The sequence below is a fragment of the Chenopodium quinoa genome, unplaced genomic scaffold (assembly GCF_001683475.1).
Source record: "Chenopodium quinoa cultivar QQ74 unplaced genomic scaffold, ASM168347v1, whole genome shotgun sequence".
Taxonomy (NCBI): Eukaryota; Viridiplantae; Streptophyta; class Magnoliopsida; order Caryophyllales; family Amaranthaceae; genus Chenopodium; species Chenopodium quinoa.
Window position 1 is genome coordinate 450,158 of NW_018743033.1, and position 19,353 is coordinate 469,510.

The 19,353-nt window shown below is 34.7% G+C and overlaps 2 protein-coding genes across 2 annotated transcripts; one reads left to right on the forward strand and one right to left on the reverse strand.

The window, feature by feature from the left end:
* The first annotated feature begins 1,496 nt into the window (after positions 1-1,496).
* LOC110730620 lies at positions 1,497-3,359 on the forward strand. The gene is made up of 3 exons (XM_021910442.1): positions 1,497-1,706; positions 1,964-2,453; positions 2,539-3,359. Exons 1-3 carry the CDS (start codon positions 1,497-1,499, stop codon positions 3,357-3,359), a joined length of 1,521 nt encoding a protein of 506 aa, XP_021766134.1.
* An 11,265-nt stretch (positions 3,360-14,624) lies between these two features.
* On the reverse strand, positions 14,625-15,615 carry LOC110730504 (glutaredoxin-C9-like). Its single transcript, XM_021910304.1, has one exon. It carries the CDS (start codon positions 15,424-15,426, stop codon positions 14,971-14,973), a length of 456 nt encoding a protein of 151 aa, XP_021765996.1. The 5' UTR covers positions 15,427-15,615; the 3' UTR covers positions 14,625-14,970.
* Positions 15,616-19,353: the final 3,738 nt, after the last annotated feature.

Sequence of the window (19,353 nt, forward strand, 5' to 3'; positions counted from 1 at the left end):
AAGTTTTTCCGCCTTTTTTTTCCTTTTTTCTTTATTTAATTTTTGCCAAATTTTAATGACATCCGTTTTATAACCTACAGTAATACTTACTTCCATTTTAACAATGTTTTTAATCCAATTATACTTAATTAATTATTTTTTACATATATTCTACCGTATATACTAGGAAACTCTTAGTTACAAAAATACTAACATAGATTAAAAATAATGTATTGTAATATATTATTATCCAATATTATTATAATATTATCAAATTTTTTTCTCCAACCTTTATCATTTGACAATTAAATTTGTATTAATTAAAAAAGAAAAATCATTTTGGTAGCATACTTTGTTTAAATCATAAAATTATACTTAACTTTTATAAGAACAACCGAACAAAATCATTTTGTTATAGTATACATAACATATATTGGAAAATTCAATCTAATTACTTTAAACATGTGATTATTAAATTTGTATATGGGTACTAACCTAAGCTAATATTTTCATTCTCTTAAATAAAACGTTATAGCATCTAATTCTATTACTATTTTATACAATCCAATTCAATAACCTTTACGTATTTGGTATTAGTGTAAATTAAAATTCATGTTATTTTGTTACAAATATTATTTTTGGATAAATTATTGTTGAATTAACACCATGAAGCGCACCCTTACTGCAGTTTGGAGAGTGAAAGATAATATTCGTATTCGTATGATTGAATCGAACCTGTTTGTGTTACAATTTGTGAATGAGAGCGATAAGGATCGAGTAATTAGCGGAAGCCCGTGGTTTTTTGACAATAAGTTAGTAGTCCCAAGGAAGTCAAAGGAGAAGAACAGCCGTCTGAGGTTTCTTGTACACATACCCCGTTCTAGATTAAACTTGAAGATGTTCCCTTCAATAAAAGGAACGCTTCTGTGGCGAGTGACATTGGTGAGGCGATGGGTGGATTTCTAGAATATGATGATCCCGATCCCCTGGGCATGGAGAAAGAGATGTGAATTAAAGTATTTCTTGACATTGAGAAGCCTCTACGAAGGGGTTTCAAACTTGCCACTGGTCCTAAATCTTCGAAGTGGGTTGGAGTAAAATACGAACGACTTGAAGATTTCTGTTTCTATTGTGGTCGACTTGACCATGTTGAGAGGGAATGTAATCACTCGACCCTTAATGCTGAAGGGGAAGAATATGTTTACCAGTATAATCCTTTTCTCAGGGGTTCTCCTAAGAAGAGAGTTAAGGTTGTTGCAGGGCAGAGGGAAATTGAAAAGAAGCTTCTGTCAAAACTGAAGTCAGCTAGTTCTGCTAAGCGACCTAGTTATGATGATCCTTCTGCCATCAAGTTAGGACCCCCAAGTGCTGCTAAACACCTAATTTTTTAGCAGGTTGACCAAGAAACTACCCAAAGCCTACAGGAGGATAGTAGGACTTTAAATTTTATAAAAAAAATCAAGGGAGTTGGAGGCTGAGAGGAGGGTATTGTTGTAGTGCATTCGAATGACACAGTCATGGAAGATAGAGTGGGCGTCGGTTCAAAAGGGGGGTGGAAACGGAAAGAAAGAAAGGGTAGTGGTTTGCTAAATGATGAATCAGAGTTAACTCTTTTGCTTAATGAATCAGTTAAGAGAGGAAGCTCCTTTTTTATGACTGATGATGCGAAGTTTTGTTATGTGAAGAAGGCTAGAAGTGATGTGACTAATGGTGGAAACTTTACTCAAGTAACGGGGCTTGGTAACAACCAACCTCGTGAACAACAATGAAACTCCTTTGTTGGAACTTTCGAGGGGCTGGCAACCCTCGAACAGTTTGTGCACTCCCGCTATTGGAGTCGCACTCTAAACCCTGACATCATATTCTTGTCAGAAACGATGATAGATAAAAAAAAGATCGAAATATTTAAAAAAATAAATTTGACTTCCCAATGGCGGCTGGAGTAGATAGTAGAGGGAAGTCTGGTGGATTGTGCTTGTTCTAGAAGGAGGGAATCAAGTTCTCTCTGGTGTCTTATTCTGATCATCACATCTGTGGTGATATTACTGATTTTGGTGGTCGTGTATGGCGTTTCGTTGGGATGTACGGATGGGCTGATAAGGCGTTGAAGGAGAACACTTGGACACTTATGAAAGATCTCTATTTAGACTCCCCCGTTCCTGTTGTTTTCAAAGGAGATTTTAATCAAATCCTCAGCTCGGATGAAAAATCTGGTGGAGCTCCTAGGGAGCAGAAGGAAATCGATGCCTTAAGGAGTGTGCTTGATGATTGTAGTCTGAAGGATTTGGGGCATATTGGAGAGTGGGAAACATGGGAAAGGGGTACAACTCCGGAGTCAATTGTTCGGGAGAGGCTAGACAAATTCATAGCGTGTATGGCGTGGTCTTCTTGGTTCAGGAATGCAAAGGTTAAACATTTAACCAAATTCAAATGTGACCATGTTGTGATTATTCTTGATACCGAAGGTGATGCGGGTAACAGGAAGACTTCATATAAGAAAAAACATTTCAAATTCGAGACTTGTTGGTTGCTCAACGAAGGAGTTGAAGCTGTGATTAGAAATGCGTGGGAAGGGGGCTTCCCATTTGGATATGGCTCTCAAGATTAAATCAGTGGCTACTCACTTAACTGACTGGAGTAAGTCCACTTTTGATAATCTCGGCCGAAAGATCGAAGATGCTGAAGCTGCTCTTAAAGAGGTGGAAAATAATAGGGGTGCCCTCCCGAACTTTGCTGAGTGCACTGGACTGGAATCTCTTCTTGATGATCTTCACGAGAAAAACGAGGCTTATTACTTACGATCCCGTGTTGCCGAAATAAAAGACGGTGATTGTAATACCAAATATTTTCAGCATAAGGCGTCCCAGAGAAAGAGCAAAAATTTTATATTGGGCCTAAATGATGAGGGAGGAACGTGGAGAACGGGAAAGAAGGAAATCGAAGAGATCATTCTCAAGTTCTACGGCACATTATTTTCGGCTGGAACAATTGATGATAATCTGATGCAGGAAGTTTTGGATAGTGTACCAGCCTTGATTTCTGAAGGTATGAACACTTCTTTATGTCATAGATTTCCCAAAGATGAAGTTTTTGCTGCCTTATCGCAAATGAGCCCCTGTAAAGCCCCCGGGCCGGATGGTTTTCATGCCATCTTCTATCAAAAGTTTTGGCAAGTGGTAGGTGATGATATTACAAATTTTGTGAATAATATTGTAAGTGGCAGGATTTCACCTAAGGAGATTAATTGCACTAATGTGGCTCTTACTCCTAAGGTTAAGGATCCTACTAGCATAACTCAATTCCGGCCTATTTCTCTTTGTAACGTTCTCTTTAAAGTAGCATCTAAGGCCATGGCAAACAGATTAAAACCGCTCCTTTAAAATATTGTCACGGAAAACCAAAGTGCTTTTGTGCCTAAATGGTTAATAACGGACAATGCCCTCATTGCTCTTGAGCTCTTTCACACTATGAAGAAAAGATCAAAAAGTCAGCGGGCTACTATAGCTAGAGGGAGCCCCAGTTAATCTCCGAGATTAACACTCCAAGTTAATCTCCTCTCACAATTTTATGCATTTGTTTTCGTGCCACTTTACTATTTCACTTTTATTATTTTAAAAATAAAAGTAAAACAATATATTGTGAGAGGAGATTAACTTTTCATGTCAATCTCAGAGATTAACTTGAATTCTCTCCTATAGCTATAAAGCTTGATATGAGGAAGGCTTATGACCATGTAGAGTAGGAATTCCTTCGACGACTTTTGACTAAATTGGGATTTGCAGGTGCATGGGTTGATACGATCATGGTATTTGTTTCTTCGGTCAAATATTCATTCATAATAAATGGAGAACGGTCTGAGTTTCTTGTTCCTTCTCGAGGGTTGCGCCAAGGTGATCCCATATCCCCATATCTTTTTATCCTTGTTGCCGATGTTTTGTCTAGAATTCTACAATTGGCTTCGGATAGAAAACAGATTCATGGGGCTCAAGCTAGCAGAAATGGCCAGGAGATTACTCATTTTTTTTTTTGCAGATGACAGTCTCTTGTTTACTAGAGCCACCCGACAGGAATGTTCAGTCATTGTTGATATCCTCAACAAATATGAAGCAACATCCAAGCAAAAAATTAATTTGGAATAGTCGGAGGTTTCTTTTAGTAAGGGGGTCCCTCTTCCGTCGAGAATCACTCTTAGCTCTGTCCTTGGGATGGAAATGGTCGATGGTCATGCAAAATACTTAGGTCTTCCTCCCGAGGTGGGAAGATAAAAAAAAGCTTTCTTTGCCTTTGTGAAAGATAGAATCTGGAAGAAGATTCAAGGGTGGAAGGAGAAGCTCCTTTTTTGAGCCGGAAAGGAAGTGTTGCTTAAATCTGTTATCCAAGCAATCCCTACCTATCTTATGGGGGTCTACAAATTTCCCATGTCCCTTATTCATGAAATTCACTTGATGATGGCGCGATTTTGGTGGGGTTCAAATGATATGGAAAGAAAAATCCATTGAAAGAGTTGGGAGTATATTTGTCAACTAAAATTCTTAGGTGGCATGGGATTCCGGAATCTAGGAGTCTTTAATGATGCCCTTCTTGGGAAACAAGTATGGAGACTAGTGCATAATGAAAACTCTCTGATAAGGAGGATTTTTTAGGCAAAATATTTCCCTCACTCTTCTGTTTTGGATGCCGCTCTAGGCCCGGTGCCAAGCTTCTCTTAGCGTAGCATCTGGTCTGCCAAAGCTTTGGTGTTGGAAGGGATTGTGCGGAGAGTTGGAGATGGGAAAAGGATTAAAATCTGGGAAGATCCCTGGCTTTTGATGAGGGTAACAGATTTGTGACGAGTGATAAGCCTGATGAGGATTGCAACATGGTGGCTGATCTGATTGATTGTCAAGGGAAATGCTGGGATCTTGACAAAGTAGATCGAATTTTTAATGAACGAGACAAGAAGTTGCTGCTTTCTATCCCTATTAGTGAGCGACTTCCCGCAGACTCAGTAGCGTGGGCATGGTCAAAAGATGGTGATTATGTTGTAAACTCAGCTTATCACTTGGGATCGTCTTGTATTCTGGAAAATTGTGATCAATGCTGGTTGGAAATTTGGAAAGCGAAAGTCACTCCCAAGGTCAGGCTTTTTCTATGGAAATGTTGCACAAGCTCTTTCCCCACAAAAGGCATCTTGGCGTACAGGGACTTAATTGATGATCCCAAGTGTCCCTGGTGTGGCTTGGAGGAATCCACCAAGTGTGAGCAATCTGTGGAGACGAAGCGGATGCGAAGAAGCATTGAAATATGGCAACCTGGGGTCCTTTGCAAAGATTATTGCGACCTGGTCGAAGGATCTTAATGAAGAGATTTATCAGCGTAGTCTCTTCCTGGCATGGTTTGTGTGGTCTCGCCGCAACAAATGGATCTTTGAGTCCATGAGTGAATTGAACCTGATGATATAGTGCTTGACAGGTTACGAAGGTTGGTGGCTGATTTTGGGGAATACTCAGAGAAGATTTATGGTTTGCCAAAGCTCAAGCCCGCTTCTACCAGAGTACTTTGGTCTCCACCATCAGGAAATGCCATCAAAATTAATGTTGATGCGTCTTTGAAGGATGAGGGATGGATAGGCCTAGGGGTCGTGGCTAGGGACAGATCAGGTCAAGTGCTTTTTGCTGCAGTGCGGAGACTGAGAGCTCGTTGGGACATTCTGGTGGCTGAATGCAGGGCAGCTCTTTTTGGTTTGAAGAAGGCAAAAGAACATGGATATGATAGTGTGATCATCGAAACCGATTCTCAGATTTTGTTCTCAAGACTGACCAAGTTCTCCTTTGCTTTATCTGCTGTTGACAGTGTGTTAGAAGACCTTGTTGCTTCTATTAGTTGTTTTTCTTTTATTAGTTGGTCTCATGTCAAAAGAGATGGGAAGTTTGTAGCCCATCATCTTACTAGGTTAGTGTCGTTTGGTGTTGAACAATATTAGGAAAATCACGCTCCTAGCAAGATTGCCCCATATGTATTGTTGGATTCTATTTCTTCTTAATAAATGCACTAACCCCTTTTCAAAAAAAAAAATATAAATAAGAAAAAGGATAAACATTAATTAATATGCTTTTTATTTTTGTAGAATTGTAGTTATATACGAATATACGATATACCAAATACAAGCATAATAACTCATATTTGAACAAAGAGAAAAAATGTGATTATCGAATCAACAACTCCTCTAAGATTTTACAAACTACAGTAAACTATTATAAGCTCACATCTATTCAAAATAAAAATCGTTATTATGCAATTATGATGTCGTAAAGGAAAACTAGACCCAATAACGTATTAATGGATTAAAGTGGCAATTAGCTCGTGAGCAACTTAGATTCGACTCGGTCAAAGCTCGGTCAAAACTCGGCTCGAGTTGGCTCGACTCGAATTCGAGTCGACTTAAGATGTTAACGAGCACGAGTTGAGCAGGCTCTAACTCGACTCGATAAGCTCATGAGCAACTCAATATTATATTTTTTTTAATATAGAATTTACAAACAAAGTTATTACTATATGAACAAATTTGACACTTAATAAGAGTTAAAAAAAAAAAATCTTTAATAATAAATAAAATAATTAAAAGAAAACTATATAAAGTGAACAACAATAATAAAGGTGTATAATTTTAGAAAGACCAAAATTTCAACGAGTAAATCGTGAGCTACTCGACTCGACTCGAAAATTTAACGAGCACGAGTCGAGCAGATTTTATTGGCCCGAAACATTAACGAGCACGAGTTGAGCACATAAAAAAAGTTTTCGAGCCGAATCGAGCACCTTTTAGCTCGTGTGATCGAGTCACTCGGTTAGGACCATAGTTACGTCATAAGCTTAAACAACATAGGAAGGAAAATTCAACTTGACTTTAGCAACTTATGTAACTTTATACATATATAGTTAAATAAGTCATGCTTCATGATTCATAATTCATAATTCATAATTCATTTACCATAACACAATTTAATTAATTTAATTAGTGATTTATTCATACAAAAATTGAAAAATGTATTTCTAAGAAAATTGGGTACGGTACAAGAAAAGGACGGCATACGGAGATAAACGTACATGCTAACGTAATAAAATAGGATTAATAAATGGATCATCATAATCTTATTATACAATGAATTAATCAATGATTGAGGTGTGACTAATTAGATATAGCGTAATTTCATCATCATTAACGTCACACTAATCATCTTTGCTGTAATGTGTCTGTTTTTTTTTTTTTTTTTACTTAGAAGAAGGGTATTATGTTGCCAGATGGAGAAAGGAAAGAAAATTCTAAAGCTTACTTCATCATTGTGGCCAACTTAATCAAAAGCAATTGTAATAGATAAGTAATTAAATTGGGTGATTAATTAGACTATAACTAGCCTTCTGGTCCGTGTAATGTACGGGATGTTTATAAGGTGTACAATATTAATTTTTATTTTATAATATGTTTTAATTGGAAAATAAATAGTTTATAAAGGAGAAGAAGGGTGAAAATTAAATGTAATTGTAGAAGATATTAAGTTGGGGGAAAATATATCAAATAACATTCATACACGTATTGAATTAAAGTTAGTTTTTTTTTTTTTAAATATAAGAAAGGGGATTAATTAATGAAGGGAGGTGACATGTGAAAATAAAGTTTACATGTAGCATGATAGGGATGATGGTTTACGTTTTTAAATACTAAGTATAGATTAGTGCCACTATCAAATTGTTTGCCTGTTAACCACAGATTTTGATTTCGTGGAAATTATGGCTAGCTATTATTATTTGGGTGGTATCATCACTATCATGGTATGTATGTAATGGATAGCAACATCTTTTTGATTGCTCTTTTATAATAAAATAAATTAAGTTACAGTGATTTCATAAAATGTTGGATGGCTGTCGAAAATAATAACTAGACTTGTGTTAGTGAAGTTTTGTTCTTTTGGTATGTACAAATTTGATACTCCTACTCCATATTAAACATTAGTTTTAAACCTTTAGTCCTGAAATCATTAAGGTACATGAGATGTCAGTCGACATTTTATTACACTCTACTGTATTAAAATAGAAACTATATTATACGAAGTTTTTTTTTCCTCTCCCTTTTTATTCTTCTTAGAAAGAAAATTCTTGTTTTATCTCTTACAAAATGCAAATATGCTTAGGGTGAGTTTATTACAAGTCTTGAACAAGACTCAACTTGCTCAAGATTTTTGCAATAAAGTCATCAAAGACTCATACAAGTCTTGCATTGAGTTTAGAAAACCAAAACTCATGTCAAAACTTTACATGGAGAACAAATGCTGCAATATTTGGTTGGTTGTCAATCAAAACTTGTCAAATGAGTCTAAAGTGAGTCTTGGGATAATGTGTGAATTTAGATAAAGTCTTGTATGAATCTAAATAATAAAAAAGTATTTAAAAGTTAATGAAAAGCTGATATGACAGTCTGAATAACAAGTCTAAATTTAGAGATAAAAAACTTAACCTTTTAAAGTTATTCTATACAAAGTAATTTATTGACACTAGATACACCACGTAGTTATTTGTTGTATTGTTGACACGAAGTTTGATCAATGAATTGAAGAAGCTCAAGTCATAAGTTCATAACTAACCTTTTAAATCCTCCAATTTGCTTGTTAGGTTGGGTTTGTGAACAGGTCATTAGCTATCACAATTTCGACATATCTTGTCTTCGAAATTTAGGCTACGCCATTGGTACGGTCTCTATTCCTGATCGACTTTGTTTTTATATACTCCATACTTTAATCTGTTCTAAATATTATTCTCACGAGTCACGAACACTACATTTAACCCTATTATTTTTCACTCTCGTCAACTCATTTCAACCAAAAATTCAAAAAAAAAAACTCCTCCCTTTGGAGCAAATAAAAAGTGATTGGGGTGTATACAATATGACCCGGACTTGAAACTTCACCTAATTCGAACCTATTACACCGAACCTGTAGATTTAGGTCCAATCCCGATCCTTGAAATTCAGGATTTCAGTTCCGGTTCAGGTCTGGTCTAAAACCGGGGATTTCAGGTCCGGACTTAAAACCGATAAAGATGCTTTTTTTTTGTAAAATATAAATACTACCTTAAACTTTCAACCCTAATTCTCACTGTCAATCTTCGCCTCTCTCTAATGGTCTCCTTCTGACTTCTCTCCCTCAATCTCCCTCAAGTCTTCACCAAGTCACCGGTTGAAATGCGACTATCCACCATCTTGGCACACGATTTCAACGAACCGCAGGTCCACAGCCACCTCGCGCGACTCTAGAGACTGAGACCACTAGATCTCACGACTTCAGCAACCGCGGCCACTAGATCGCACGACTCCAGCGACTGCAGCCTCTAAATCACGTGATTTCGGCGACAGCAGCCACCAGATCGCACATTGTTTTCCCTCAAGGCCTCAATTACTAGCCTCATGATCTACTCCTCCTACGCGATCACCTGCTTCGAAGGTGGTAGATTTAAAATTGCGGTGCGGTTGGTGCCTACTTGGTTGCTTGCTAATGCTCTTATTTTTTATTTTTTTTTAATTTTAATGTTGAATCTGAATTGATATTAAATACTCCTTTGTAATTTTGTACGAGTAACTCCTACAGTAGTTGAATTTTGTCGGTATGCATTTTTTAATTTTCAAATTGATTTTTTTTAGAATAAAAAAAAAAAAATAGATAAATAAAGTACTATCAAGTCCAAAATCGGATTGGACCTGATTTTTCAGGTTTGGATCGAGACCGGATCTGCTGTTTCAGGTCTGGTCTCCGGTCCTCAAAATATAGAGATTCAAGTCCAGTTCGGTCCGATTGTGAACCGGTGTACAGCCCTAAAAACGACAGAGAGATCGAGTAGGTTACAATAATGAAAAAAGGTTCAATGTATACATACATACTATTATAACTAAATAAATATGCAATAAGGCAATCTAATGATCTAATACCACGCATTAAGCCATTGTCGTTGGTAGTTAGATGGTCAATCTATGGTTGGATCTGCAAACACTATAACGCCGTAATCACACTTTATTCTATACTTCATCTACGTATACATACGATATGTTTCTTTTTGGCTGCGTCAAAAATTATCCATTGAAACGAAACCCAACCATTTTACAACTCAAAATTTTTGGGTTCTAGAAGCAATCAGTTTTTTTTCTACAAAAAAAAAAATAATTTAACTCAAATTTCTCAAAAAAATTTCAATAACAAAATGCATGATTGAATAAATTAACTGGATACATGTCAATCCTGCCTTCGGATGTAAAATTATATTACATTGTTTTCATATATTCATCAACAAGAGCAAGTAAAATCACTATTTTATATCGATCATTTGTTATACTTGTAAAATAATACTACCTCCGTTTCAAATTATAATCTGCAACGGCTTAATATGAAGTGTAAGTAGAAAATGTTTAATCATTACAAATAATTTGAAATGGAGAAAATACTTATATTTCATAACCTTATTATATGTTTATTTTGAGTATTGTATGTTTAGTGATATTTATAAGCCAAAACATCATAAGAAAGCTATAACCTTCCTTTTTTTTTTTTTTTTTTTTTAATTTAGTAATGATCATAATAGTTTCATGCAGAGTATCTTAACATGATTTAAAGATTTTTCGCTTTACTTTTACAAGATTAAAAAAAAAAAAAAAAAAAAAAAAAGCATATTTTTGTTAAATTTTTGGAATATTAGTTGTTTGATTTTGGTCACTATTCATATTTTCACTTTGACCTTCTTTAAACAGTTATACTCCATAGTCCATGCCCATTTAAAATTATATAGGCTTGTGAGATTATATTAGATTCAATTTTCCCTATTTTTTTTTTTTTTTTTTTTTTTTTTTGGTTAAGAGAGCTATAAGGGCAGGTGATGAGAATCGATCCCAAGATCTCTAAGAATCGAAATGAAGGGGAGCTCTAACCATTTGAGCTATCCCTCACTCTCATTTTCCCTACCTTTTTAAAAGTATGAGAAACTCTTATGGATAGTGTTGAGACAATTATGTCCCTAAAATTGTTTATTTACGTATTTACCCCTTTTAAAATTATGACCACACTTTTATGAATAGTGATGAGACGATTATATCAGTAAAAATGTTTATATAAAAATTTGCCCTCGCTTATGTTAATTGTTTTTTTTTTTTTAATTCATAAGAATATTATGTGAACATTTATACCCCTAAAAATATTTGTTACAGTAATATATTTTCCCCCATTAACGTTACTAACAACTAAAATTGACATTGTTAGCCGCCCTAATTTTTATATTCATATAATTTTTACTTGGACATAATTAATGATATTAATGGTTACTTGGTGATCTAAATGTTGATTGTGGATTAGTGTTTTGCTCATTCAAAATCATTGACTTGACTACATGAAATTTAGAGTTGACTGGTAGGCAGCATGTATGTACAATGCCATAAAAAAGTTTCTCAAAGCGTAATTTTGTGATTTGTGTCACATTTTCTAGTCGGGTTTCTAGAGGCTGAATTTTTGTAATAATTGGGCCGTGTCAAGATTCTGTTTAGACTGCTTAAAAATCCACAGCTAATTAATCTCGAACGGAAATTTTTTTTAAAGAAACGGATGGAGTACTTAATCTGACTCAAATGTTCTTAGTCCTTCTCACCATTTAGCAAGACAAAGGTAAAAATATGGTTATCACAATTACAATTGATAGGAAATTTAGGCCTCGTTCACTTCACCTCATTTTTGCTAAACTGAAATTATTTTTGCTGAACTGAAATTATTTTTGCTGAATTGAATTTATGTTTACTGATTTTCTATTATATTTCCTCTTTAAAGTTACTGAATTTTACTAAACTGAACTTATATTTGTTGAACTCAACTTATTTTTACTGAACTGAATTATTTTTACCTAATACGTCCTCTGTTCCACAAATATTGCAACAAGGATGAAATTACGCATTCCAAAGCACACTTTATATGTTAAATATCTATAATTATATAAGAGTAAAATTTATAAAAAGTTGATATTGTGAAAGTATTTTATGAGACGAAACTAACAAGGTCGCACATGACTATATTTTACTTTACGTATAAATCATAATACGTGGTCAAACAAGCGTGATGAATAGTGAAAAAGTTTAATAATTGCAATATTATTAGAACGGAGAAAGTATTATTTTTTTAAAGGTGAAGTGAACAGAGCCTTAATATTAAACTTGTGTTATTTGAAGGCAGTCAATATTTTTCAAAAGTTATCTAACAAAATTGTTCTAATACTCCTAAAAGGTGGAATAGCCGCAAATTAAACAAAGTTCACACAAATCTGCTAATATGAGTAATATCTAACTTTTTTGGCAAAGTTGTTTGCTTAAATTTTTGGACATGAGACCAAGCACTGATTAATACATCACATGCATGCAGGGGTACGGTGTCAATTCGGGTAAACAGTTCAATTTCGGGTTGAGTTAATCGGTTTTAGGTTATAATGGATCGGTTTATAACGGGTTAAAATGATTAGCGGACATGGTTGTTAGGATCGGGATCCTACCTTGGATCGATGAAGGGGATTGGGATCAAATCGATAGAATCGGATCATAGATCGTAAGATCCTACATAATAACGAATAATATTATATATTATGATATAAATTGACTTAAAAACATTTCTTTTAAGGGGTTTCAATGTTAAAAGACATTGGTTTGCTTAAGAAAGGTCGATCTTTATTTAGCTTTGTCTTTATGGTAGTTAGAAGATTAATAACACAAGTTTAAATTAATAAATTATGTGCAACTTTGTCAAGAATGAGACCTTAACTATGACAATTGCAAGTTGTCAATTGATAAAATCATATTAATGTCTCGGATTCGCTAATTTATTAGCGATAATTATTGAATACATTAAATTTAGGTGCATATAACCTAATGAATAATAAAAAATATGTCAAAATAAATCAAAGTCTCATATTATAGTAAAATGTTAGATCGGATCGTAGGATCGTAATAAAATTGTAGGATCGTGTTGAGATCCTACCACTCATAATTAATATCGGAGTAGGATCGTAAGATCCTACCAAAGATCTGGATCGATCACGCAATTTTGGATCGTAGAATCGTAGGATCGTAAGATCCGGATTGGGATTTTAACAACTATGTTAGCGGATCGGTTTGGGTCGGTTTTGAAAATTATAGGGTCAGTTCGGTTTGATTTTTTTAATTACGGTTTATATTCGGGTCGGGTCCCAATCGGATCAGGTTGTAATTGGTTCGGGTCATAATCAGTTTGGGTTAAACCAGATCGGTTAGAAAATGGGTTTAGCTAGTTTAAAGCAGGTTTTGGTTCAAAACAGTTCAGGTCCCAATCGGGTCGGGTTGTAATCGGTTCAAGTCATAATCAGTTTGGGTTAAACTGGGTCGGTTTGAAAATGGATTTTGGTTCAAAACAGATCGGGTGAAATCGGGTCGGGTCATTATTGGTTGAGGTCATAATAATCGGTTTGGATTGAATTGGGTTTGTTTGCGAAAAGTTTTAACTAATATGAAGCGTGTTTCGGTTCGGTTCAGTTTCGGGTTGGAAAAAATTGGGTCGGATCGATTTTCGATTTTCAAAAAATGGGTTTTTATCGGTTTAATTTCTTTTCGGATCGATTCGAAACAGTCAAATTTAACGATTTGAGTCAGAAACTGACAACTCTACATGCAAGATATTGTTTAAATGGATTTATTTTGGCTCAGGTCATATTTAAGTGTGTGGCAAGTCACTTAAATTAGCCAAATTAACTATCAAGTAATTTTAAATCATAAACTATCAGATACTCTACTCCATATAATTCAATTTCAAGTTAGGAAGTCATCATATTAGATACTCCCTTTGTTTTTATTTAGGTGTCCCATTTTAAATGTTATAATTGCTAATGTTAAACTTTGATCGACAATATTTTTTATTATCCATATTGTATGTTGTAGATTCACAAATTTTTATACATCGTATTGTTAACCATTATGGGAGTTACTTCGTTAGTATTACATGGGTTATTCAATCAATGTTACAGGAATTACTTGGTCAATGTTACAGGAGTTACTTTGTTAGTGTAATAAGGTTACTTTGTTAGTGTCACAGGGGTTACTCGGTCAGTTTAATAAGAATTACTTTATTCTTTTACAAGTGATCACCCAGCCACATACAAGACGCGCTTTTATAGATTACATAAAGTTGATGTTCAAAAACTATATATTGGAGACAATCTTAACAAGTATCAGCAGGACTATATTTACTCTTTTATATATATACACACGGTAAATATCAAATTAAAATGCTTAAATAAAAACAGGCCCTGAGTCAGGTAAAAGTCAATTTTTTTATATCCACCAGTTGATGATAAGCAATATTACTATGGAGTAGTATAATAATTCATAAAGGGTGGACCACGTCAACGGTTACAAACCTAATCCTGAACTATTAATGACACGTGGACAACGACATGTGTAAACCCTCAATCCATTGATATCATCTTATGATATCATCTCAATCCATTAATGATGAAATGACTAAGGAGACGAACATGCACCGAAATTGGATAAAGGAATAAACGAACAACAAAACAAAATCATTCTTCAATTTTTATTTTATATTTTTTTAATTTTTATTTCACGCAATGAAATCATTTAATATTATTAAACACCATCATTTTCTTTATGGTATACATACACAATCATGAATAATAATAACAATGTACAAGAAAATCTACCTTCAACTAAAAACTCATAAAAAATTACCATCACAAAATATAATCTAGCACTTGTAAAATTTCCCATACAATATAAGATTCTCCCATCGATCCGATTCAAAATATTTATCGCCCTAACTCATATAATCTGAAAAAAGACAAATATTTATGAAGAATCAAAGTATTTTTGTGAAACTACTTTCTCGGATAGAATTAATTGTCACACTGATACAATACCTCAAATTCCTAAACTCTTATGGATGTAGTAGTAGTTTAGAGCCATAACGCGCCGGCTTGTTTGAGAATAGGCACCAATTCACCAGAAAGATGAGTAGCCATAACCTTTTCTAGGCCACCAAAAAGCTCCCCACCCACAAACACCAAAGGAAATTGCAAGGTGTTTACACTATTATTATTTTTTCCACCATTATTATTGACTACAAATTTTGACAAAGAATTAATCAAAAGAGATTCATTAGCATTACTACTATCAATCTCAAACACAGGAGGATTAACTCCTAACCCAAGCAACAATTTCCTCACCACATGACACATACAACAACCTCGCTTCCCGAACACGATCACTGGATTCTTCTTCACCAAACTCTCCATCGTATTACTATTATTAATATTGTTACTCCCAACATTACCTCCACTATTTGAGGAGGTACTCGCCACTAGTACCGGTGGGAGTACCTCCCATCTCTTATAGGGCAATGCCTCCTGCATCACACAATAATAATAATAATAATAATAATAATAATAATAATAAACGCGTGTATACAAGTATAAATGTATTGACTAAGGAATAATATTTGAAGTGATAAAAATAAATGTGATTATATAAAGTTTGAAATAATATTATGAGGGAAAAATAGTGGAGAAAAGGGGGAGTTTGGTTGGTGAGAAAGGGTGGAATCTATATAGGAAGAGAAAGGGTGATGAGTTGGACGTCAACTATGGGATAAAAGGTGGGGTAAGAGTGACGACATAAATAGCGTCACATACACTGTGAGTGGGTCGTGGATTACGTTAATAATTGCTGGAAAAATATGGAATGACGTAAGCATTGACGATGACTTCTTACATATCCAAAAATATTAAAAGGCAAATTCTATCATGTAATGGGCTAGATTTTTAGGTGGTTATGGTTGTTAATAAATATTATCATGCTACTTGGTTGGTTTAATTAATAGTTATACTTAATTTTAATTGATTTATTTATACTAGACTATTTGAGTATCAAGTTTGCGTATTAATTGGTATACTCTTTTGTAAGATTTGGTATGTATAAAGATTGAGTTAGTTGAAGTTCAGTGATCTGGCCAGAAGAAAATGTTAGTTGATTTTGATTTTGTTTTGTTTTGTGTTTAGAGATCATTTCGTGTTAGCTTGTTCGGGACAATTTGGACAGGATATATTATATTTTGAATTATTTTCATATAATTTTTTTTTTGGGTGTTAAAATCAAGTTCATACGAAATTATTATCTATAATTGTCTAAAAATTTTGTAATTGGGTAGAGAAAAGAAAAAGAAGTGAAGGAAGTGGTATTAAAGGAGAGAGAGATCGTAAATTGAAAACTCTCACAATAAAAGTGTCAAGTTTATTATAAGTAGATGATGTATTACGAAAATCACTAAACCTTAACAAATATATTCAAAATTATGTACACTGGAATATTGTCGTATACTCCATAAGACATGATGAAATAGAAGTATCTATATTAAAAGAAAAAACCAAGTTTGCTTTCATTTTCTAAGCAACATGGGATTCATATTTAATTTGTTGGAGTGTACTCTTATATTACAATCAGTTGTTGGTTGCTAGCTAGCTAATTCACTTGGTTTAAGGGTGTCAATGGGCGCGAGTTTTACTAGAGATTGGAGACAAACCTATCCTACATCTTCCCCTTTCAGTGGTATGGTGGAAATGGAGATGAAATTCTAGATGGAGATAGAGGGATTAACATCCGCATCTAGCTTGTCTCATTAACATCCCTATTTTGACTTATATAACGAATTAGTAGAACAAAGTATGTTATAGCTAGCAAAAGTTTGTCGATGTTTACATATCACAATATGCTACGATCAACAATTCAAACTTCTTTATTTGTTAGTGTCTAAAATATTTTACTTTATTCAAATTTTATGGCAACATTACATCATTGATCACCAATTTATAAATAAATTAAATTCCTAATATAATGGAATCATATATAAAGTGAGATATTAAACATAAAGTTACGCGTAATTTATCGAGTTACGGGTAAAAACACAGCCAAAAACATCACTTGTTGAATTATGGGAATATGTTAGTCAAACACATACATTGAACACCATCCTCTTTAAAGAGAAAGAGAGACTCAGCACACCATTCATTATAAATTCTATAAAAAAACAAAAAAAAAAAAAAAAATTTCAAACTTCGAAAAGTTGACACGTAAATGCATTTACACACAAGTAAATAATGATAAAAGGGTAATGATATATGTAGCCCTTAGGGTTATGTATAAGCATTAAATATACTTCTTAAAATGGAATTAAGTTGGAAATTCATGACAAAATACGCGCAGATCGGTGTAATTAATGCTAATTTTTCCTTAATATTTCCTTTTTGAGCTTTTTAGGACTATGTATATCATTTTTCATGATAAAATAGCAAGTATTTTATTGCCATAGTTTGAAGTGAGTTATGCTTGCTTGTTTGGGAGTGGGAGATATCGATGACGGTCCAACGCGGCACACATGGGTTTGCGCCGACCATTAATATCACTAGCCAAAGAAAGAGGCAACCAAAAAACTACCATCATATATGTATTATAAAATCATTTAAAATACTATACACATAAAATAAAGATGTCATTTTCTTCATTATTTTTCCACTAAGTTTCATAAGAATAATGGTCTAGTATGGTAAAGATGTTTGCCCTTTTGTGGGTAGTGGGCCCCATTTCACGCAAGTTTTAATAATTTTAATATAAGGTGGCCAACTATTGTTGGTATTGAAAATTCCGTGGACCGTATTGGTAATCTTATTGGTTCCTTAATATTGGACTAATCACATCGTTTAATAAGGTATAGTTCTTTAATTAGTTGTTCAAACTTCAAACTATGAGAAGTTGAGAATCATCTAACAATCTCATCCATGGACTACAAAGCAAATAATTAAAAGAAAGATTCCATTATAACCGAAAGAAATCGTTCCTTTCGAGCACTAGTGCTTTTTTTAAAAGAAGAGAAGAAAAAATTATCAAACATATACTCGATTTTATACTTTAACAAGTTTTTGGTTCGAGTTATATATGTTCAGAATAATGTTTACAGGATGATATTTGGTATGAGTGTGGTCGTGTGGTGTCACCTTGTCAAGAGTGTAGATTCATAAATTTAAGTTGTGACGATGTATTTATATCTTAACTTAATATTTTTTTTTTTTTTTGAAGAGAAGATAGAGCATTAATATTAATCAACCAAATCCAACATAGCTAGCTCTACATAGCTTTGAGGGAAAGACTCAAAACGGATAACCTCCGAGTTCCCCTCTGTATCTCCCCTCGCCACTAGATGAGCTAAAGTGTTACAACACCTCTTTGCATGGGAAAAGATACAATAATTAAACCAAGCTCTATCTAACATAATATCATTATAAACTCTAAACATTGGAGCCAAACCGGCAACACCATGAGTCGATAATACCTTGACAACATTCAAGGCATCGGTTTCGACCCACAGCTTTGAGAAACCAAATCTTCTAGCCAAATTTAATGCAAAACGAACCGCTTGCGCCTCTAAGCATTCCGGAGTTGAAGGAGCGACACTCTTTGTTGCAGCCAATATAATACTACCCTCTGCATTCTGAAACACAACACCCAACCCTACATTACCTTCATGAGGCTTATGCGCGTCTACATTAGCCTTAATCACGCCTTGGGGAGGGCAGGACCACCTGCTGGCACTAGCACCAGCTGTTCTGTGAGGCTGGCAGCTCAATTTCGCAGCATACAGCATGTGGTCAGCAATCCAATTGCTGTAATTAGCAGCTAACATCACGGCATTGGGTTGTACATGCTCATAGATATACAAATTCCTACATCTCTAGCTAGCCCATAGTAGTGCAGCGATTTTCAGAAGACCAGCATTGTTTACCTTCTCCCGAAACCATCTCCAACGCATAAGTAAAGAGTTTGCAGGAGCCTCATTCAACAAATCTCCAAAATCGCTATATCTCCAAATATCTACTGCATACTTACAGTTGAAGAAAACATGCATTATATCAACCTCTCCCTCACAAATTTGACAGACCGTATCTGAGGTAATATGTCTTTGAGCTAGGCGAGCCTTCATTGCCATATTACCCCTAATGGCATTCCATAGAAAATGCTGTATCTTGGGGGGGGCTGCCAGACGCCACACAGATCTCCAGTCATCCACTGTAAGGAGCATATTAGCACCTCCCTTCGCCTCTCTAGCTCGCCAATAACCTGCTTTCACAGAGTACATGCCTGACCTTGTGCCCATCCAGAAATAACCATCCTTTGCAGCATGTTGTGATAAAGGGATGGCAAGGACCGAAGGTGTCACCTGTCCAAGCAAACCCAAAATTTTCTCAACATTCCACCTCTGCTCCCCTTCGTGCATCAGGTCGTATACAGTC